Below are 18,639 nucleotides of genomic sequence, written 5' to 3' on the forward strand. Positions count from 1 at the left end.
CTCACGTGCTCCCTCTATCTTCAAGTCAGGGAAGGTGTGCCAAATCCCCCCAGGCCTGCAGTCTCAGCGACGTCCTCTCCTGCCACCCGCAGAAGAAAGCTCTCCACTTCAAAGAGCCTTCCCTGATTGGGTCAGGCCCACCCAGATAATCTCTTTATTGTAAAATCAGCTGACTCGGGACTTTAATCGCACATGCAAAATCCCTTCCCAGCAGTGCCTAAGTAGTGTTTGATGAATCACCAGGGAGCAGGAATCTAGGGGGACCATCATTCTTTTTTTTTTAGATTTTATTTATTTATTCATGAGACACACACAGAGAGGCAGAGACACAGGCAGAGGGAGAAGCAGGCTCCCACAGGAAGCCCAACGCAGGACTCAATCCCAGGACCCTGGGATGACGCCCTGAGCCAAAGGCAGATGCTCAACCACGGAGCCACCCAGGCATCCCAGAAATTAATTTTCTCACTGTTCTGAAGGTTAGAAGTCCAATCAAGATGCTGGCCAGTTTGGTTCCTCCTGAGGTTTCTCTCCCTGTGTCCTCACGTGGCCTTTCCTCTTTGCACACCCATTTCCAGCATCTCTTTCTCTTCTTATAAGGGACATCAGTCCAGTTGGGTTAGGACCCTACCCTTTTAGCCTCATTTTACCTTAATTATTACTTTAAAGGCCCTCTCTCCAAATACAGTTACATTCTGAGGTCTGGGAGTTAAGGCTTCAACATATGAATTTGAGGGGGACACAGTTCAGTTCCTGATGCCCATCATCTCCTGTCATCAAGTACCTCTTCCTTTGGAGGACTCAGATCACAGGCTACCTCCTCCTTGAAATCACCCCGAGTGCCCCGACTTGGAGTTTGCTTCTCCTGCCCCAGGGAGCCTCAGCACCAAGCGGGTACCTCTGTCCTCACCAGGTCCATCTCCTACTGAACTATGGGCTCCCGGGGCAGGCTTTACAGGCTGCCGCGTCCTGGGAATCAGCCAGCATAGGGTGTGGCTCCCAGTGAGGGATCAGTAAGGACTGGGGAAGGAAAGGGGGAGGGGAAATTCTCCAGCAGTATGCTAACAGGGTCAAAGGGCAGGGCCCCGTCTCAGGAGGCTGCCAACTGCTCCCCTCCCTGGCCACAGGTGTTCTGGGGTCCCCAGAATCTATGCAGGACCAACAACAGTTCTCCAAGCCCAGGGATTAAGGGGCAGCCACCTTCAGGCTTCAGCTATTCTATCAGGCAGGGCTGGGCATCTTGGTGGTGGCCGTGTGAGACCCAGGTCTGTCTCATTGCCATCACATCCGTCCTCACAGAGCATTCCCAGGGGCCAGACCACCCTGACCCCTGGGGGCAGGAAACCTGACCTCTGGTCCTTGCTGAGCCTGTCACTTCTCAGAGCCTTCATTTCCTCGCCTGTAAAATGGACACACACAGACTGGTCCCTGCACCTCTCCCCCATACCCTCTTCACTCCACTTCAGTGGACAGTCTCTGTCACAGCTTCCCACCTCAAACCCTTGTGTCTCTTGTCTGAGGGGCAGGCCGGAAGTATAGGAGAGCTGGGGCTTCCCAGATCATCCCTCAAGCAGCCGGGGTGAGGATGGCTGGAGGAGTAGCCCAGGCTCCTTGTCCTGGTGACACATGTATCTGCACCAGCTCCCAGAGGCCCCCCGGTGGGATCAGGCCTCAGCTTGTCCACAGGAGTAACCTGCCTTCCTCCTGCCCCCAGTTCACTTCTATACCCGCCTCATTACCTTCCTCCCTCCCAGTTAAGTCACTTGCTCCCAAATGCTCCTCTTGGGGGTCAACTCTTGGAGGATCCCAAGCTAGGTCGCTAGGGAGCAGAGAACTGAAAGACCTTCAGAGGTCATACAAATAGAGACAGGCTGGTGATCTGATCCCAGCAGACTGACACCAGATCCCATGCTCTCAGAACCCGCTCTGCTGCCTCTCACGTGGTAGCCACATTCCTCTGGCAGGAGGGAGGAGGCTCTGCCCTCCAGAGTGCCCACCCTCAGAGCTGACCCCAGAGTAGAAAATCCCTATTCTGGGTTCAGATGGTTTTATCAAGAGGCAGAGCAGATCTGTCTCCTGCAGGCCTGGGACAGACCCAGTCTGGCTCTCAGAGCTGTCCCTTGGCACCTATGTCTGCTTCCCAGCTAGAGGGAAGTCAGGACTGCCAGCCAGAGCCTTGAAGGGCACTTGCTTTCAGACCAAGAGGACAGACTGGGATCTGGGACCTGGAGAAGCTGGGGGTGGCAGGAATCCAGGAAAAACTTAAAGAGCTTAGTCATTTATTGAGCTTCTAGTGTGCCAGGCACAGCTCTAAATTCACCGTGTGTGTGTGTGTGTGTGTGTGTGTGTGTGTGAGAGAGATTGAGAGAGAGAGAGAGAGAGAGAGAGGTATGTTCTTCACAGCAACCCTTTGAGGCATGCACAATTATTACGCCCATTTTAGATAAGGAAATTTGAAGAATAGAGGGGTAAGGACTTGCCAAGGTCACACAGCTAGTGAGTGTCACAGGTGGGATTCACACTCAGGCAGACTGGCCCATAATCATCCCTAGACCCTGTGTCTCTCCTGAAACTTCCGGTGAATCTGCCTCCAGCTACTGACTCTGAGCTCTGCCATCGCGTGCCAGCTCTGCAGGGAGACTAGGAACTTCTGACCAATCCCCAACTTTGGCGGAGCCCCACTTGGAGGGAGGAGCTGACAGAGGAAGGCGCCCTCAAGACGGAGGAGGTGTGGGTTCCAGAAGGAGAGACTGGCGGCCCTGGAAACCACCACCCCTCCCCCAAGGCCCTTCTGCCTTTGGACAAAGATTGATTAATCAGCACAGCCATTCAACCTCGGCGGATTTATGTATTCCCAGCCTCATTCCCAAGATGCTTCAAGGGAGCTGAAAAAAAGAGATGTGCAATGTCTCCACCAAAGATACTCTGATGGGGCGCCTGGGTGGTACAGTTCATTAAGTGTCTGCCTTGAGCTCAGGTCAAGATCTTGGGGTCCTGGGATCTGGCTCCACACTCAGTGGGGAGTTTGCTTCTCCCTCTCCCTCTCCTTCTGCCCCTCACCTTGCTCATGATCTCTGTCTCTCAAATAAATTAAAATCTTTAAAAAAAAATACTCTGATAAATCATGTCTCGTAATCGACATTCTCGTGATGTGGCACTGTTGGATCATTACACATAGGATGACTAACTTATTCTGGTTTTCTTTGAGTTTTCCAGCTTTAAAACTGAAAGTCCTTTATTCTGGGAACCCCTCAGAGACAGGCAGCAGTTGGTCACCCTCATTGCACAGGATACAGCCTGCAAAGCCTGCTGGCTAGACTATGAATGCAGCTCAGAGCTACCTGACAGCCAAGGCAGAGAGGGAAATAACCTTTGTTGTGAGATTTTTGGTGTTGATAGCAGTAGCAGTGCAACAGAACTTTCCACAAGAATGTGTCCAGCATGGTAGTTACTAGGCACGTCTCTATGGAGCACTCAAAAGGTGGCTGGTGTGAATTTTTTTTAAAGATTTTATTCATAAAAATAATAAAAATAATAAAAAATAAATAAAGATTTTATTCATTTATTCACGAGAGACAAAGAGAGAGGCAGAAACACAGGCAAAGGGAGAAGCAGCCTCCATGCACGGGAATCTGGTGTAGGACTTGATCCCAGGACCCCAGGAGCACTACCTGAGCCAAAGGCAGACACTGAAAACACTGAGCCACCCAGATGCCCGAGAGGAACTCAGTTTCAATGAATGAATTTATTATAGTAAATATAGTCATCTGTATTGAAAAGGACAGTGGTACTGGCTAAGAACAAACCAGATGATCAGGAAAAGTCTGGGGAGCAGGCAGGCAGGTGGAAAAGCACAAGGGAAGCCAAAAGAGAGAATGGATGCAGGAGAAGGGGTCCCCAGATGCCCCTCTCTCTGGCCCCACGTTAGTGCAGCATGACTCATGCTGACTCAGTGGAAAAAGTGGGCAGTGCCTGGTATCACTGCCAGGCTGTCAGAAGAAGACCCTGTTGTGCCAGGTAACAGAATGCACCTGTATGGCCTTGGACCCAGAGCCTGGGTGAAACGCCTCCTTCATGAGCGCACTGGATGCTCCCTGATGCCCCTCACCCTTCCTGGTCAGGGTGCCAGGATCTCTGGACTCTGCTAAGCACCTTGGGTTCAGGGAAGCCAAAAAGGGGGAGGCATGACCCCCCGCAGTCGTCTGTGACTGGGATGCTGATGACTCCAGGATCAGAAATAACCCCACAGTCAGCTTGTGGCAGGCCACTCCTCCCTTCCCCTCCATTCCCAGAAGGTCTGGGCCCTGAGTCAGAGAGGAGAGTCCAAAAGTAAACAAGAACCCAGATAATCTGCCATGAAAACCACAGGACCATTCTGTGGAATTCTTTGATAAGTCGATGAAGAGCTGAGGCCTAGAAATTCAGATGTCTTTCCCGCACTCCAGTTGTACTCTGGACTACATAGACCAGTGCTATGGTACATGAACAGGAAGGACAAGAGAGGGGATGGGGGAGGAGAGCTGGGCTTACCCTTGTCCAGGCCAGGAGCAGAGGAGAGGGCCCAGGCCTGCCCTCTGGGGGCCTCCAGTCTCCTGGCACAGTGGATATACATATCGGGAATAGTCAGAGGCCAGTCCAGAGTGGTGGGTGGGGGGGTAGGATAAGGGGGTAGGGTATCCAGGTGTCAGATCTTGATTCACTCCCTCAAAATAGTCTGGGACACCTACACCCCACACCATGGCTGAGTCACTGACCCCAATCCCCAGATGAGACTTGAATGAAGCTGTCCCCACTCCTCTTCCCCTCACAGCAGAAAGGACATGTAACTGATTCCCTGGGATGGAAGGGGAACTTCCACAAGCCCTAAAAATAACTAAGCCACTTCATACTCTGAACTTAGCCTCCCGCCCCCCTGCCCCCACCTGGCCCACCCCCTCGCCAGCAAGATAAAGGCAGCTGCTAGGGCTGGCAGACGACAGAGACCCGAGCCAGGGCAGCAAGAAGGCGTCTAACGAGGCCAGCAGAGCAAGACAAACCCTGCACAAGAAGTCCAAGAGGAAAGACAGACCATTAAATCACACCTGCCACAGATAAAGAGCACCCCTCCGCCAAGTGGGACCTCCAGGTGAGTAGCCCGCCCTTTTGTCTTTCCAGGGCAGGCTGGCTCTGTGGGCTGGGATCCCCCCATGGGCAATGTGGATGCCTCTCAGGGTGGTGTGTAGCAGATCAGCTCTGGGTGGAGGAAGGGGGTCGCAACTGGATGTAGGTGAGTAGAGGGGTCCCTGATACCAAGATCCCGTGAGTAAGTTAAAAAAGTTAAAGGAGCCTTAGCATGAGCTCCATGGGAGCTTTCAGAGTGGCTGCCACAGGCCTGAGTCCCACAGAAGAGACAGGTTCTGACCAGTCTGGCATCATTCAGAAAGGCTTTCAAGAGTAGGTGGCCTGGGATTGCCATTTTTAAAATTCAGGTACAGATCTCTTCAGGCTTCAGGGCATCCTCTCAGGGAAGCCCTAGGCAGGCCCAATCCCCAGAAGAAAGAGGGACACAGGGGACCTGAGTGGCTCAAAGGTTGAGTGTCTGCCTTGTTGTGATTCCTGGGCCCTGGGATTGAGTCCCACATTGGGCTCCCCACAGAGAGCCTGCTTCTCCCTCTGCCTGTGTCTCTGCCTCTCTCCGTATGTCTCTCATGAATAATTAAATAAAATCTTTTAAAAAAGAGAGAAAAAGAAAGAAAGAAAGAAAGAAAGAAAGAAAGAAAGAAAGAAAGAAAGAAAGAAAGAAAGAAAGAAAGAAAGAAAGAAAGAAAGAAAGAAAGAAAGAAAGAAAGAAAGAAAGAAAGAAAGAAAGAGGAACACAAGAGAGGTGGGAGGGAATGGGGCTAGAGGTTAGGGTGTAGGCCCAACTTGGCATTGCTAGGACAAACCCCATGCCCAGCTGTTACAAGCGAAAGTCTTGGCATATCTGGCACTAGGAATATCTCCCCAGGGCTGGCCTGAGCCCAGCTCCCCACCTATCATGGCCGAAGGCCTGGAGTAGAAGGCAGACTTTGCCCCAGGCCACAGTCTTGCCCAGTAAGAAAGCTCTTGGGGCAAATCTGGAGCCCCAAGGTAGGAGACCAGGTCTGAGCCTTCCCAGATGTAGAGACCTGTGGAGGAGGAGAAGCAGACCTGGGGTCACCCTGAGAGGCCGGCTCAGCCCTCAGAGGCCAAGTTCTGGCACACTTCTTGGGGTTCAAGCCTGACCCTAAGTCTGGTTGTCCCAGTTCCAATTCCGCCCACACCCCATCTCTGTCCTTGCCCTTTAGAAACTGAAGCCCTAAGGAGTTTCAGGCCAGGCAGGGGCAAGGGCGGGAGGGCCAGGCGTCAGAAAACCTTTGGGTCTTGCTACTACCTTACAGAGTGCCCTGGAACAGCTCCTTTCCTGTCTCTGGGTCTTAGTTCCCCTGTCTAAACAAGGAGGGGGTTAGGTTCCTTGACCTCTGAGGGTGTATAGTTCCAACTTTCCCGGGGCTCCATGATTCTAATACTTTGTGACGATAGCAGGGATTGTGGAGATTCCTGGGGTCAGTGGGTTGGGTGGAGCTGTGGCCTACACATGCCATCTGCTCGGGCCACATGGTTGTGACAGGACAGGGAGGCATGGTTTAACTTTGTTCCTCTCAGAGCCCAGAGAGGAAAAGAACCCCCCAGAGCATGTGAGGAGACTTGGGCTACAGGTTTTAGTTTTCCCTCTTCAGGGCTCTGGTGTCTGGTGTGCAGACTGGATGGCTATCTCAGAAGGGGGGTGGCAGGGGCTCCTGGGAGCTCAGTCAGTTAAGGAGCTGACTCTTGATTTCGCTCAGGTAATGATCTCAGGGTCCTGGGATCCAGCCCCGAGTCTGGCTCTGTGCTCAGCAGGGCGTCTGCTGCAGGATTTTCTCTCTCTCCCTCTGCCCCTGCTCCTGCTCGTTCTCACACACTCTCTTTCTGATATTGATAAGTAAATCTTAAATAAAACATAGGAAGGGGGTGGCAAACAGGTCTCAATTCACCCCACTTCTGAGGTGGAAGAGGAGGAAGTTCTGCCCCCCACCTGTGCCCCGTGTCCCTAAACCTCCCCCCACCACCAGGCCCCAGCTCTGGTTGTCCTGCAGGCCAGGCACCTGATAGCAGCTCAGGAGGCAGGGGGCAGGATCAGGGAGCCCAGGACAGAGAAGGAGATGAGCTGGGTGAAGGAGCCCAGGTCCCAGTGACTGGGCCTGGGCCTCCCTGCTGAGCCCTGGGCTGCTGGGCCGAGGCCAGGACCTCAGCTATATTTAGCATGAGTGTGGAGCAGAGCAGTGGGTCAGGGGCAGCGAGAGGGGGGACATGCTTCCCATTCCTTCCCTACTGTCCTCTGGGGACTGTCAGTACACCTGTCACAAGACAGATAAGACACAGAGAGGACAGAGACCAGAGAAGGGCTTGAGGGGTGAGAGGCCATGGAGGGGTGGGGGAGCTGAGGAGAAGCAGTGCCTTGATGGAAGCTGATTGACATGAAGAGGGAGAAAGAGAAGCATAGGAGTTTGGGACTGGTCGCCTATACTGGGGAAGATTCTCCATGAGCGAGGGCAAGGCAGGCTCTGCAGTAAGGTCTCTGTCCACTGCCCTCCCTGTGGGTGTCACCCTCACACTCTGCGAGGGGTGGCTGCTGGGGAACAGAGGGGCACCACAGCCAGTAAGAAAGTTTCACACCCCCTTCCCTTGTATTTCTTGCAAGCAAGGCCCCCAGTAGGGTCTAGGAGCTAGAGCCAGCCCAGCCTGTCCCTCACCCGCCCAGATCTGATTCCTTTTACACTTCGGTTTCCTTGTCTTTAATTGTGAATGGTTGGACTAGAAGGTCCTTGAGATCTCCCTGGCTCCCACTTTCTGAATCTTGGGGTATGGCACAGAAAACTCCCATCCGGGATTCAGAATCTGGCTCTGCAGACCCGTGAGATGGCTGGCAAACAACTGCCCCTCACAGAGCCTCGGCCGCTTCTACTGGCATAGGCTGCGGCCCCTGCTAAAGCTCCCCCTGACCAGAGGGATGGAGAGGAGTTGAGAGGCAAGAGGTTAAAGGCCAGACAGGTCTCCCGGCAAAGTGGCAAGTTCGCCCTCTGGTGTTAAGAGAGGGAATTTCTCCTCCATGGGAAATCGTCACCAGTTTAGGGCCCTGCCTCTCCTGGTGCTGGAACCCCATAAGGCAGGATTCCGTCCGGGGGGTTCACTAGGAGAAACTGACTTTAGTACACAAAGGTGAGGATGGAGCATGTCCAGCTTGCCTCTTGGAGGTTTGGACACCCCTGTAGGGCTAAAGGACAGAGTTGCATGTACACTGTACGCTGCTTGCTCTCTAGCAACCGGGTAATTCTGGGGATGCAGGACCCACTTTAATGGATGGCTCCCTCCATATGCCCTAAGTTCAAGACTTTTCACATACCAACCATGCAGGTGGCAGAGTGATACCCAGGTGAGGTCTGGAGAGGGAGGGAGTCTCTAAACACAGGTCACCGCAGGACCACTCTGCCCCCGGGCCCGGCCCCCTGTCATTTCTCCCAGCTACCAGCACCATCCTCATCTCTGCCCCTTCTCCTCAGAAGGATGGCCAAAGCCCAGACGCAGGCAGCCCCCATGCCGACCCTCCCGACGGCCGCTGCAGAGGACCTGCCCCTCCCGCCCCCCCCAGCCCTGGACGATCTGCCGCTGCCACCGCCCAAGGAGTCCTTCTCCAAGTTCCACCAGCAGAGACAAGCCAGCGAGCTCCGCCGCCTCTACAGGCACATCCACCCTGAGCTCCGCAAGAATCTGGCCGAGGCCGTGGCTGAAGACCTGGCTGACGTCCTGGATTCCGAGGAGCCCACTGAGGGTGACGTCCAGTGTATGCGCTGGATCTTTGAGAACTGGCGGCTCGATGCCATTGGGGACCGTGAGAGGCCGCCTGCCAGGGAGCCCGTGCCCGGTGGCAATGTCCAGGCCACCTCCCGCAAGTTTGAGGAAGGCTCCTTTGCCAACAGCACAGAGCAGGAGCCAGCCGGACCTCCGCCATCCGGAGGCGACGTTCGTGCAGCCCGCCAGCTGTTTGAGACAAAGCCGCTGGATGAGCTGACTGGCCAGGCCGAGGCGCTGGAGGCGGCGGTGAAGGAGCCCGAAGCCAGCGGCGATGTCCAGGGTACCAGGATGCTCTTTGAGACGCGGCCGCTGGACCGCCTGGGCTCCCGCCCCTCCATCCAGGAGCAGAGCCCCTTGGAGCTGCGCTCGGAGATCCAGGAGCTGAAGGGCGATGTGAAGAAGACAGTGAAGCTGTTCCAAACAGAGCCACTGTGTGCCATCCAGGATGCAGAGGGTGCCATCCACGAGGTCAAGGCTGCATGCCGGGAAGAAATCCAAAGCAATGCAGTGAGGTCTGCCCGCTGGCTATTTGAGACCCAACCTCTGGATGCTATCAACAGGGACCCCAGCCAGGTGCGGGTGATCCGGGGGATCTCCCTGGAGGAGGGGGCCCGGCCCGATGTCAGTGCAACTCGCTGGATCTTTGAGACTCAGCCGTTGGACGCCATTCGGGAGATCTTGGTGGATGAGAAAGACTTCCAGCCATCCCCAGACCTTATCCCTCCTGGTCCAGATGTTCAACAGCAGCGGCATTTGTTTGAGACCCGAGCCCTAGATACTCTCAAGGGGGAAGAGGAGTCTGAAGCACAGCACCCACCCAAAGAGGAAGTAGTCCCTGGTGATGTCCGTTCTACCCTGTGGTTATTTGAGACGAAGCCCCTGGACACACCTAGAGACAAGGTCCAAGTGGGTCACCTGCAGCGAGTGGGTCCCCGGGACCATGAGGGGCTCATATCTGAGCATCTATCCAGAGATGGCTCCTCAGCAGCATCCCACTCTCAGAGTGCCGCCCAGAGGGATGGGGTGAAGGGGGACGTGAAGGCCTTCAAGAACCTTTTCGAGACCCTTCCCCTTGACAGCATCGGGCAGGGTGAGCCTTCAGCCCATAGGAGTATGAACAGAGCAGAAGGAACTGATTCTACTGGGCAGTCCCAGGACGTAGGGTCCCCAGTATATGCCATGCAGGATGGCAAAGGCCACCTCCATGCCCTGACCTCTGTCAGCAGAGAGCAGATAGTTGGAGGCGATGTGCAGGGCTACAGATGGATGTTTGAGACACAGCCTCTGGACCAACTGGGCCGAAGCCCCAGTACCGTGGATGTGGTACGGGGCATCACCCGGCAGGAAGTGGTGGCCGGAGACGTAGGCACTGCCCGGTGGCTCTTTGAGACCCAGCCACTGGAGGTGATCCACCAGCGGGAACGGCAGGGACGCCAGGAAGAAGAAGGAAAGAGTCAGGCAGGTTCCCAGCCTGAGGCACTCCCTAAAGGTGACGTGCAGACCATCCGGTGGTTGTTTGAGACATGCCCCATGAGTGAGTTGGCAGAGAAGCAGGGGCCAGAGGTCACAGAGCCCACAGCTAAGGCCAAGCCCCGGTCCTGCACCTGGATGTTTGCGCCCCAACCCCTGGAGAGGCCAGAGGGCTCCAGGGAGCAGCACCTACAGGTTAGCCAGATCCAGGCTGGGGAAAGACAGACAGACAGACATGTCTTCGAAACTGAGCCTCTGCAGGCCTCAGGCCGTCCCTGCGGAAGAGGGCCTGTGCGATACTGCAGCCGAGTAGAGATCCCTTCGGGTCAGGTATCTCGGCAGAAGGAGGTTTTCCAGGCCCTGGAGGCAGGCAAGAGGGAAGAGCAGGGGCCCAGGGTCCTCCCCGAGCCCATCTCTGTGGGCTCCGTGCACAAGTTCACCTGGCTCTTTGAGAATTGCCCTATGGGCTCCCTGGCAGCCGAAAGCATCCGAGGGGGCAACCTCCCAGAAGAGCAGCCCACAGGCCCCTCGGGCAGCAGGGTGCCCGAGAGGCAGGAGACCGGGGCTGAGGGGACCCTGCGGACCCTGCACACTCTGCCCGGCCTCTTGCACCACGGGGGCATCCTCATGGAGGTCCGAGGCCCGGGGGAGCTCTGCCTGGCCAAGTATGTGCTCCCAGGCCCGGGGGAGGGGGGGCCCCGCGTCCGGAAGGAGGAGCTGGTGTCTGGCGAGCTTCCCAGGATCGTCCGCCAAGTGCTGCGCCGGCCAGATGTGGACCAGCAGGGGCTGCTGGTTCAGGAGGACCCAGCGGGCCAGCTCCGCCTTAAGCCACTGAGGCTGCCAGCTCCAGGCGGCAGCGGGAATATTGAAGACACAGACTCTGAGTTCCAACAGCTGCTGGCCTGCGGCCTGGGGACCTCAGTAGCAAGGACTGGGCTGGTGATGCAGGAGACAGAGCAGGGCCTGGTCTCGCTGACTGCCTACTCCCTGCAACCCCAGCCGAACAGCAGGGCCCCTGAGAGGGGCAGCGTGCAGCTGCTGGCCAGCTGCATAGACAAGGGAGACCTGAGTGGCCTGCATAGTCTGAGATGGGAGCCACCAGCCGATCCAAGTCCAGTGCCAGCCAGTGAGGGGGCCCCGAAGCTGCCCCCAACTGAGAACATCATCCATGTTCCCCCCCTGGACCCCAGTATGGGGCTGGGGCATCTCAGAGGCCCGGGGGGCACCTCCCACCTCCCACAGACCATGGAAAAGCCAGTGCCTCTAGCTGGGGAGAAAAAGCAAGAAGATAGTCACACTGGGCAGAAAGGGATGGCAGCTTGGGGAAAGTCCGAAGAAACCACTACTACCCCCCTGGGGCCTGGGGCCCCGGACCTCCAGGCTGCCATGCAAGACCTGCGGATGGCCACCGCCGAGGCCCAAAGCCTGCACCAGCAAGTTCTGAATAAACACAAGCAAGGCATTAACCCTGGAGCCACCTCGGCACCCCTGGAGCCACCTCGGCCAGCACCGGCTGTGGCCACTGTGGCTGCTCAGAGCCACACTAGGCCTATGGCTGGAGGCAACCCCAGGATCCCGGCAGCCCCCAGAAAGGTCAGTGGGGAACAGAAAGCACCTCCCAGAGGGCTGCCTGGGGGGTGGGTGACTATTCAGGATGGCATCTACACTGCTCACCCTGTGAGGACCTTTGAGCCACCTGGGGGTGTCCAGCCTTCTGAAAGAGAGCCCCTCTCAGTGCAGGCTCCCAGCCCACTCCAGGAAGGCCCAGGCCGGACTCTGGGGCCTGGGCGGGAGGAGCCTGGGGGCGGCACACAGACGGCCTCAGGACCTCCAGAGAAGGCAATGGCAAGAGATGGCCCAGGAGGGCTCCAAGCTGCAGAGACCACCCTGAAGGTTGCCTCTTTAGCCCACCCCCCTCTGGCCTCTGGGCCTCTGCCTGCGGGTGCCAGTCTGCACTCCCGTAATGCCTCTGTTCCCCCTCCTCCTCTTCTCCCAGCTGCTGTGACGGGACCTGACTTCCCAGCCCAAGCCCGCCTTGATGAGGACTCTATCCGGCAGGACTCCAAGCTTCTCCCCTCCCACGGCAGCCCTGCCAGCCAGCGGACGCCTGGGGAAGCACAGACAAGGACCCCAATACTGGAGCCAAAAATGCCCCCAAGGAAGAAGCCTCCGCTGCCTCCCAAACCTGCCCACCTAAGCCAGATCTGCCCTCCTCAGAGGCTGCCCACGCCCTCAGCTCTATCTCCCAGCTCCTGCAAAGAGTCAGGGCAAGGAGAACACAAGCCAGGTGAGAGAGACGCAACCACCCTTCGGCCAGCCAACATTCCCACCACCGCAGGCCAGGGATGCGTGTCTCTGTCTGGAGGCCCCAGTGAACAGAACCAGCCCAGCCCCCAAAGCGGCCCCAGCACCATGGCTTCCAGACCTACTGAGAGCCAGGCTGCCAGATGCCATGACCAGAGCCCTAAGTCCCCCAAGTTCTCAGCTCTCAGCAGCCACCCTCCCGTACCACAGGAGGGTCCCCATCCCCCAAGAGAGAGGCCCACAGCTGGTTCCCAGCAAGGGGCCCCTGAGAACACGGAGATTCTGCAGGGAAGCCAGCAAGAGCTCCAGGGCCTGCTGAGCCAGGTGCAAGCCCTAGAGAGGGAGGCCACAAGCAGTGTGGATGTGCGGGCACTGAGGAAGCTCTTTGAAACTGTGCCCCAGCTGGGAGTGGCCCGCCCGGCTTCTGCGGCCCCCCACAAACCCAAGGCCTCTGTGGTGCAGGCCTTTGGGGAGCTGACAAAGGTCAGCACAGAGGTGGCCCTGCTGAAGCAACAGACACTAGCCAGGCTGCTGGACATTGAGGAGGCTGTGCACAAGGCGCTCAGCTCCATGTCCAGCCTCCAGCCTGAGACTAACACCAGCGGCCATTCCCAAGGACCGTCCAAGGACCACAGTGCCTGCAAGAGCAGCGACACAGATGGGAGTAAAGCCAGACCTCACTGCTCCAGCCAGGGGGTCAGAGGGCAAACTGCAGTCAAGAACCAAACCCAAGTTGCAAGCCAGACTGAGGTCCAGAGTCAGGCCAAGGTCAGAAATCACACAGAGGCCGGGGGTCAGGCAGCCTCAGTCATCCCTTCCCCCAGGAGGCCAGAGACATTGAGAGAAGACTCAAGCCTCCCTGGAGCCTTGCCTTCCAACAGAGATCCATCTTGTTCCCCAACCTTCATCTCCATTGAGTCAGCAGTAAGGAAGCTTCCAGAGGCTCCCAGCCCCAGGGGCATCTTTGAGGTCTCAGTGAAAAGCACACACCTGGCACAGGCTGGACTCCACCAGAAAGGGCTCCAGGACAATGCTGGAAAGAAGGAAGTCACCCAGTGCCCTTGGCAGCCTGAGCCTGCCCCCGCCTTAGCCAGCCCTCTGCCCACAGGGCAGCAGAAGAACGTTCTGGAGCTGCAGACTGGACTAGATGGTTCCCGGTGCTATGAAGCCACAGGAACGGTTACCCAGCAGTGTGATGGGGTGGACCAGTGCAGGAGCCCGGTCCTCCTGTCCTCTACCACGGTCACGGAGCAGGCAGAGATGACCAAGGGCCCAGGTCCCCACCTCGAGCTCCACGCTTCACCCCTGCTCCGGCAGTTCCTGCGCAGCCCAGCCAGGCTCAGCAGTGCACTGGCAGAAGCTGAGACAGTGCATGCCCCCTGTGGCTACTCCCAGCCGGGGGCCCAGTGAGCTCCTCTGCCTCCACCACAGCCTCCCACAACCTCCCACTGGCACCACAGCATCACCCTGCAGGGCCCTGGGACCGAGGTGGGCACATCCTCCTGTGCACATGAAGCAAGGACCAAGAAGAAAGGGCATCTTCCTGGACGTACAGGCAGGTTCCCTCTCCTCAGTTCCATCAGTAGGCTCAGTTGTTGCAAAAGGTGGGGAAGAAAGGTTGGGAAGAGCTCCGCCAAGTAGCATGGGCCTGGGAGTAGCACGGGTGCTGGTTGCTGCTTGGAGGATGGAATATGTACAGACACGTGTGTTCCTCACACAGGCCTGGCCCACAGGTCGACCCTAAGAAGGAGCCCCCTGAGTGATCCTCCCCTCTCAGCTTTGTTTTTTCTATTATGAGTCAAAATGTTCTCAGCCATCTGCTCCTTAATTCTTGGAGAGGACAGGGACAACTGGACCACGGGATCAGTCTCTCTGTTCAAGGTTGGTCCGACGGCTCTAGAAGCCCCTTCATCACTAACTCCATCGTTCAGCGGGTCATCCTGGCAGCCCAAAGGTCACACAGAAAACCTCGGCAATCAGCAAATGTCCCTAAAGCCAAAGATGCTGCCTCTCCACCCATACTGCCCTACACTCTGCACCCCAAATGGAAAGGATACAGTCTGAATAAACACAAGTTTTAGTCTGTCGTCTGTGTGTGTGTGTGACAGTTTGCACGTCTGTTCTAGAGTCTGGGTTCCCACTGTGGGAGAAAAGATACCCACGACCTCCAGATTCCCCCTTTTCTTGGCAATAGCAGTGTTGCAAAACTCTGAAAAAGCCACCCCTTCTTTTACCACCTTGGCTGGGAAACAAAGAGGCTCTGCACATCCCCCTGCTCTTCTTGCTCCCTTTTCCTGCCTTCCCCAGCCCACTCATGCACAGCTGCCCCTCAACCTCTGGCCTCCCCGCCTGGAGGTTGTTTGTGACATCATCCTGGAGTGAAATCTGACCAGAATCCTACTCCAGAGTGAGAGAGTAGCCGTCAGGCCTGGGAAGGAGGGAGGGTCTCAACCCAGGAGAACTCCAGTGGCTAAGATGGCTGGGCCCTCTCTCCTGCTCAGGCCAGGTGCTGTGTGCAGAGCAAGAGCTTCTGAGAAGGGGAGTGGATGGAGCTTGCCCGGCAAAGCCAGAATGATTTAGTGCAGGGCCCTTTACACTCTTTCAAAAGGCACTGAGTGCCTGCTGCATGCTAGGCCTGTTCTAGGCAGCAGGGACACAGAGGTGAGGGCGTATGGGGTCATGATTTCAGGGAACTGACCTTCTAGAAAAAGGAGACAGAGAGACCATGAATAAACAGGAAACACCAGATGGTAAGGGTAATGCGCCTGACTAGGCCAATCTTCCACTCTAGGGCAGGAGAGTGTTAAAATACGGTGATGTGACAATGACAGGTGATTGCCTTAGAGGATATGACCAAAGCAAACCTCTCTGATAAACCTCCCCTGAGATCTGAATGACAAAGACCTAGTTATGTGAAAATCAAGGGGAGCCATGTGCTAGGCAAAGAGAAGATCACATGCAAAAATCCAACGAGGGCAATAAGTGTAGCTCCTCAATTTCCTGGATACCCCTCCATCTGCCTATCTCCTCCTCCATCCTGCCCCCCCCCCACAGGGTTATGTGGGAGCTTGTCCACAGTTTGCTTCAGTTGAACAGGTAAGCTCCTATCCTAGTGCCAGCCCCAGAATCAGCCTTCTGTATACCATGTCCCAGGCCCTCATTGCCTGCTCCTCGCATGCGTGAACTCCCCTGGGGAAGCAGGTCTCTGAACCGGAAATAGCTGGTTCCCTGTGGAAGACAGTGGTGTGTGGGAGCAATTAAGATACCAAATCTACCCCCTGGGGGCTAATATCTAACATCTCTCTGGGCCCCTGGCCACTTGTCCTCCCTCCTCTGCCCTCTGTGTGATCTCACTCAATTAAGGGCCCAGCAGCTTACAGCATGACTGTTCTCGTTCTCATCTATACAATGGGCACGATTACAGGGCCTACTCTTGTGAAGATGAATTACTATGTGCAGAGTGCTTGGAGCTCTCTGTCTAGCATCTGGAACTCAAACACGTTAATTTCTTAGTATTATTGGTAACTATTAGTTTTAATATATCCTTCTCACCTCCAGGTGGAGTTCCTGCCTTATTCATCTAAGTATCACCGGTGCTTATCAAAAGTGCCTGGAAGGCACTGTGCAAATGTCAAATAAATGAACGCACGGATGAAAGAAATGATTCGTGAATTCAGTAATTCATCCGACTAACATTTACTGAGCACGTGCTTCATGCCAGGTTCCATTTAGGAGGCTGAGGATAGAGATGGACAAGGCGGAATTTATCCCTGACTCCAGGGAACTTGGGTTTAAAGAGAGAAGACAGTGTATTAAAGCAGATAATTTTAGAAGGGAGCGACCCTGTGAGGGGAATCAAAACCAGGTCAGGCCATGAGAAGAGGACTGGCCGTTACTTTAGGTCGTGTGGTCAAGGGAAAGCATGTCTGAGGAGGTGAGCCTGGGGACGCCGGAGCCGGTCCCGACGACTGGAGGTGGCACCCTAGGGGGAAGAGGTAGGTGGACGGGTGGTGAGCACGCGGGCGGCAGCGTGCACCCAGGGGAGCAGCCGCCGCTCGGTGAGGCCTCGCCGCGTGCCGCGCACCTGCCGCCGCACCTGCCGTCCGGGCCCAGGCTCCACCTCCCGCCCGGAGTGGGCGGGGCTGGGAGGGGCCGGGCCGCGGGCGGGGCGGGGCGGGCGGGGCGGGCGGGCAGCGTTCCCCCCCCCCCGCCGTCTCCAAGGGGACGGTGACGTCACCCGGGCCGCGGGGTGGGGGCGTTCGGGCGGCTGCAGCCGTTGCCCGGAGACGCCGGGCGGGCGCGCAGCCAGGGGCCGGCTCCGCGCGGCAGACGCTGGACGCCGGTGCGCGCCGTCCTGGCCGGCCCTGGCTCGGAGCCTCCCTCCGCGGTCCGGGCGGGTGCGGGTTCCGGGCCTCACCCAAGTCGCGGCCCCACCCGGGGCCGACCTGCCGGGCAGGGCGCCTCCTCCCTTTCCGTCACTGCCCGTGGCTGCTGCTGCTGCTGCGTCCGGAGTTGTCCACCGGTCCCCACCTCCACTGCCGCCACGCTGCCTCGGACCTCCGCCCATTCCCTGTCTCCTGGGCCGCTGCCACAGCCTCCCAAGTGGTCTTCCTCGCCTCCCCGGTCCGTCCTAACAATCTGCAGTTCACCTGGCAGCCAGAGCTCTTCTGAGAGTTTACTAGATCAAGTTGTTCCCCTGGAAACATCCTCCAGTGGCTTCCCAGCTCACTCAGTCTGAAATCTAACTCTTCTCTGCCTTCAAGACCAGAATGATTTGTCTCTGCCTTCCTCTCCCGACTGACTTTTTTGCCCCTACTCTCTTCCTCACACACATCTCCCTAGTTACATGCCTTGATTCTCACAGAATCTTTACAAAACTGATTCCTGCCTCAGGGCCTTTGCACTTGCTGTACCCTCTGCTTGGAAGTCTCTTCCCTCAGATCTTCAGTGGCTGGGCTCCTTATCACTCAGATCCCGTTTAAATGTCTCTCCAAAAAGGCTTTCTTGAGCCATCCCTCCCCTCTCCTATTGCACACACACACACACACACACACACACCTGCCCCCATCAAGAGGCCCTCCAACAAGTTATCATGTTATTTCAGGTTTTTATGAAGACCTCTCACGATAGGAAATTATCTTGCTCACGTATTTGCTTATTGTCAGTGTTCTCACTACTATTCCTGTATAGCAAATCACCTCAAACGTAGTGGTTTAAACAACAACCATTTTATAATAGTCATTAATTCTGTGGGTCATGAATTTGGACAGAACACAGTGGAAATGGCTTGTCTCTGTACCATAATGTATGGGGCCTCGCCTCAGCTGGGAAGACTTGAAGGTTGAGGTAATTTAACAGCTAGTGTCTGGAAACATCTGAAAGCTCATCCACTCGTGTCTGGCAGTTGATGCTGGCTCTTGGCTGGGATGTCAGCCAGAACACATGTGCACAGCCTCTACACGTGGCCTGGGCTTCCCCATGGCATGGCAGTCTCAGGGTAGTTGGATTTCCTACATTTCATCTCAAGGATCCAAAGGCACATGTCCCAACTAACAAGGCAGAAGCTGCACTGCCTTGTCTCACCCAGCCTTGGAAGTCACACAAAATCACTTCTGCTGCATTTTGTTGGTTACAAATGAGTCACAAGTCTGCCTCAACTGAATGCAAGGGGTATGAGACACTACCTTTTAATGAAAAGAGGCAAAGATCTAGAAGAACATGTGGCCATTTTTGGAGGGTGCCATGTCCATCCACATGGAATCTTCCCCCACTGGAATATCACCTCCATGACAAATCATTTCTCATTCGTTTATTGTTACATCCCCTGCGCGTGCTAGAATGGTACCAGAGCACTCAGTAGGTGCCTGACCCATGTTTTAGAGTGAATGAAGGAAGGTTTTTCTTTCCAGGAGGCATCGGAGCCCAGCTCTTCTCCCCATAAGCGTATTTCCTGCTCCAGTCCTTGATTTTAGCCTGGTC

The 18,639-nt window shown here is 56.1% G+C and overlaps 1 protein-coding gene, 1 long non-coding RNA gene and 1 pseudogene across 5 annotated transcripts; 2 read left to right on the top strand and 1 right to left on the bottom strand.

The window, feature by feature from the left end:
- LOC140613733 (syntaxin-6-like) overlaps nucleotides 1–6,317 on the top strand; it is a 25,512-nt pseudogene extending 19,195 nt beyond the window's left edge.
- On the top strand, nucleotides 4,964–14,747 carry XIRP1 (xin actin binding repeat containing 1). Of its 4 annotated transcripts, none has more exons than XM_072793288.1 (3): nucleotides 4,964–5,122; nucleotides 8,595–11,949; nucleotides 12,353–14,747. In XM_072793288.1, exons 2-3 carry the CDS (start codon nucleotides 8,599–8,601, stop codon nucleotides 12,359–12,361), a joined length of 3,360 nt encoding a protein of 1,119 aa, XP_072649389.1. In that variant the 5' UTR covers nucleotides 4,964–5,122; nucleotides 8,595–8,598; the 3' UTR covers nucleotides 12,362–14,747. The 4 variants fall into 4 exon arrangements, with proteins under 4 accessions (XP_072649389.1, XP_072649387.1, XP_072649390.1 ...); XM_072793289.1 differs by having other exon boundaries at nucleotides 4,966–5,122; nucleotides 8,598–11,949; XM_072793286.1 differs by having other exon boundaries at nucleotides 8,595–14,747.
- Nucleotides 14,748–16,340: 1,593 nt separating this feature from the next.
- On the bottom strand, nucleotides 16,341–17,474 carry LOC140614238 (uncharacterized). The gene is made up of 2 exons (XR_012015147.1): nucleotides 17,078–17,474; nucleotides 16,341–16,642 (listed from the first exon to the last, which is right to left on the bottom strand). It is a non-coding gene; the product is annotated as an uncharacterized lncRNA (long non-coding RNA).
- Between the last annotated feature and the right edge of the window lie 1,165 nt (nucleotides 17,475–18,639).

The sequence above is a fragment of the Canis lupus genome, chromosome 22 (genome assembly GCF_048164855.1).
Source record: "Canis lupus baileyi chromosome 22, mCanLup2.hap1, whole genome shotgun sequence".
Lineage (NCBI taxonomy): Eukaryota > Metazoa > Chordata > Mammalia > Carnivora > Canidae > Canis > Canis lupus.

Excerpts from the sequence above, each read along its gene's own strand:
- XIRP1 (XM_072793286.1), top strand. The coding sequence starts at position 8,599 with ATGGCCAAAGCCCAGACGCAGGCAGCCCCCATGCCGACCCTCCCGACG.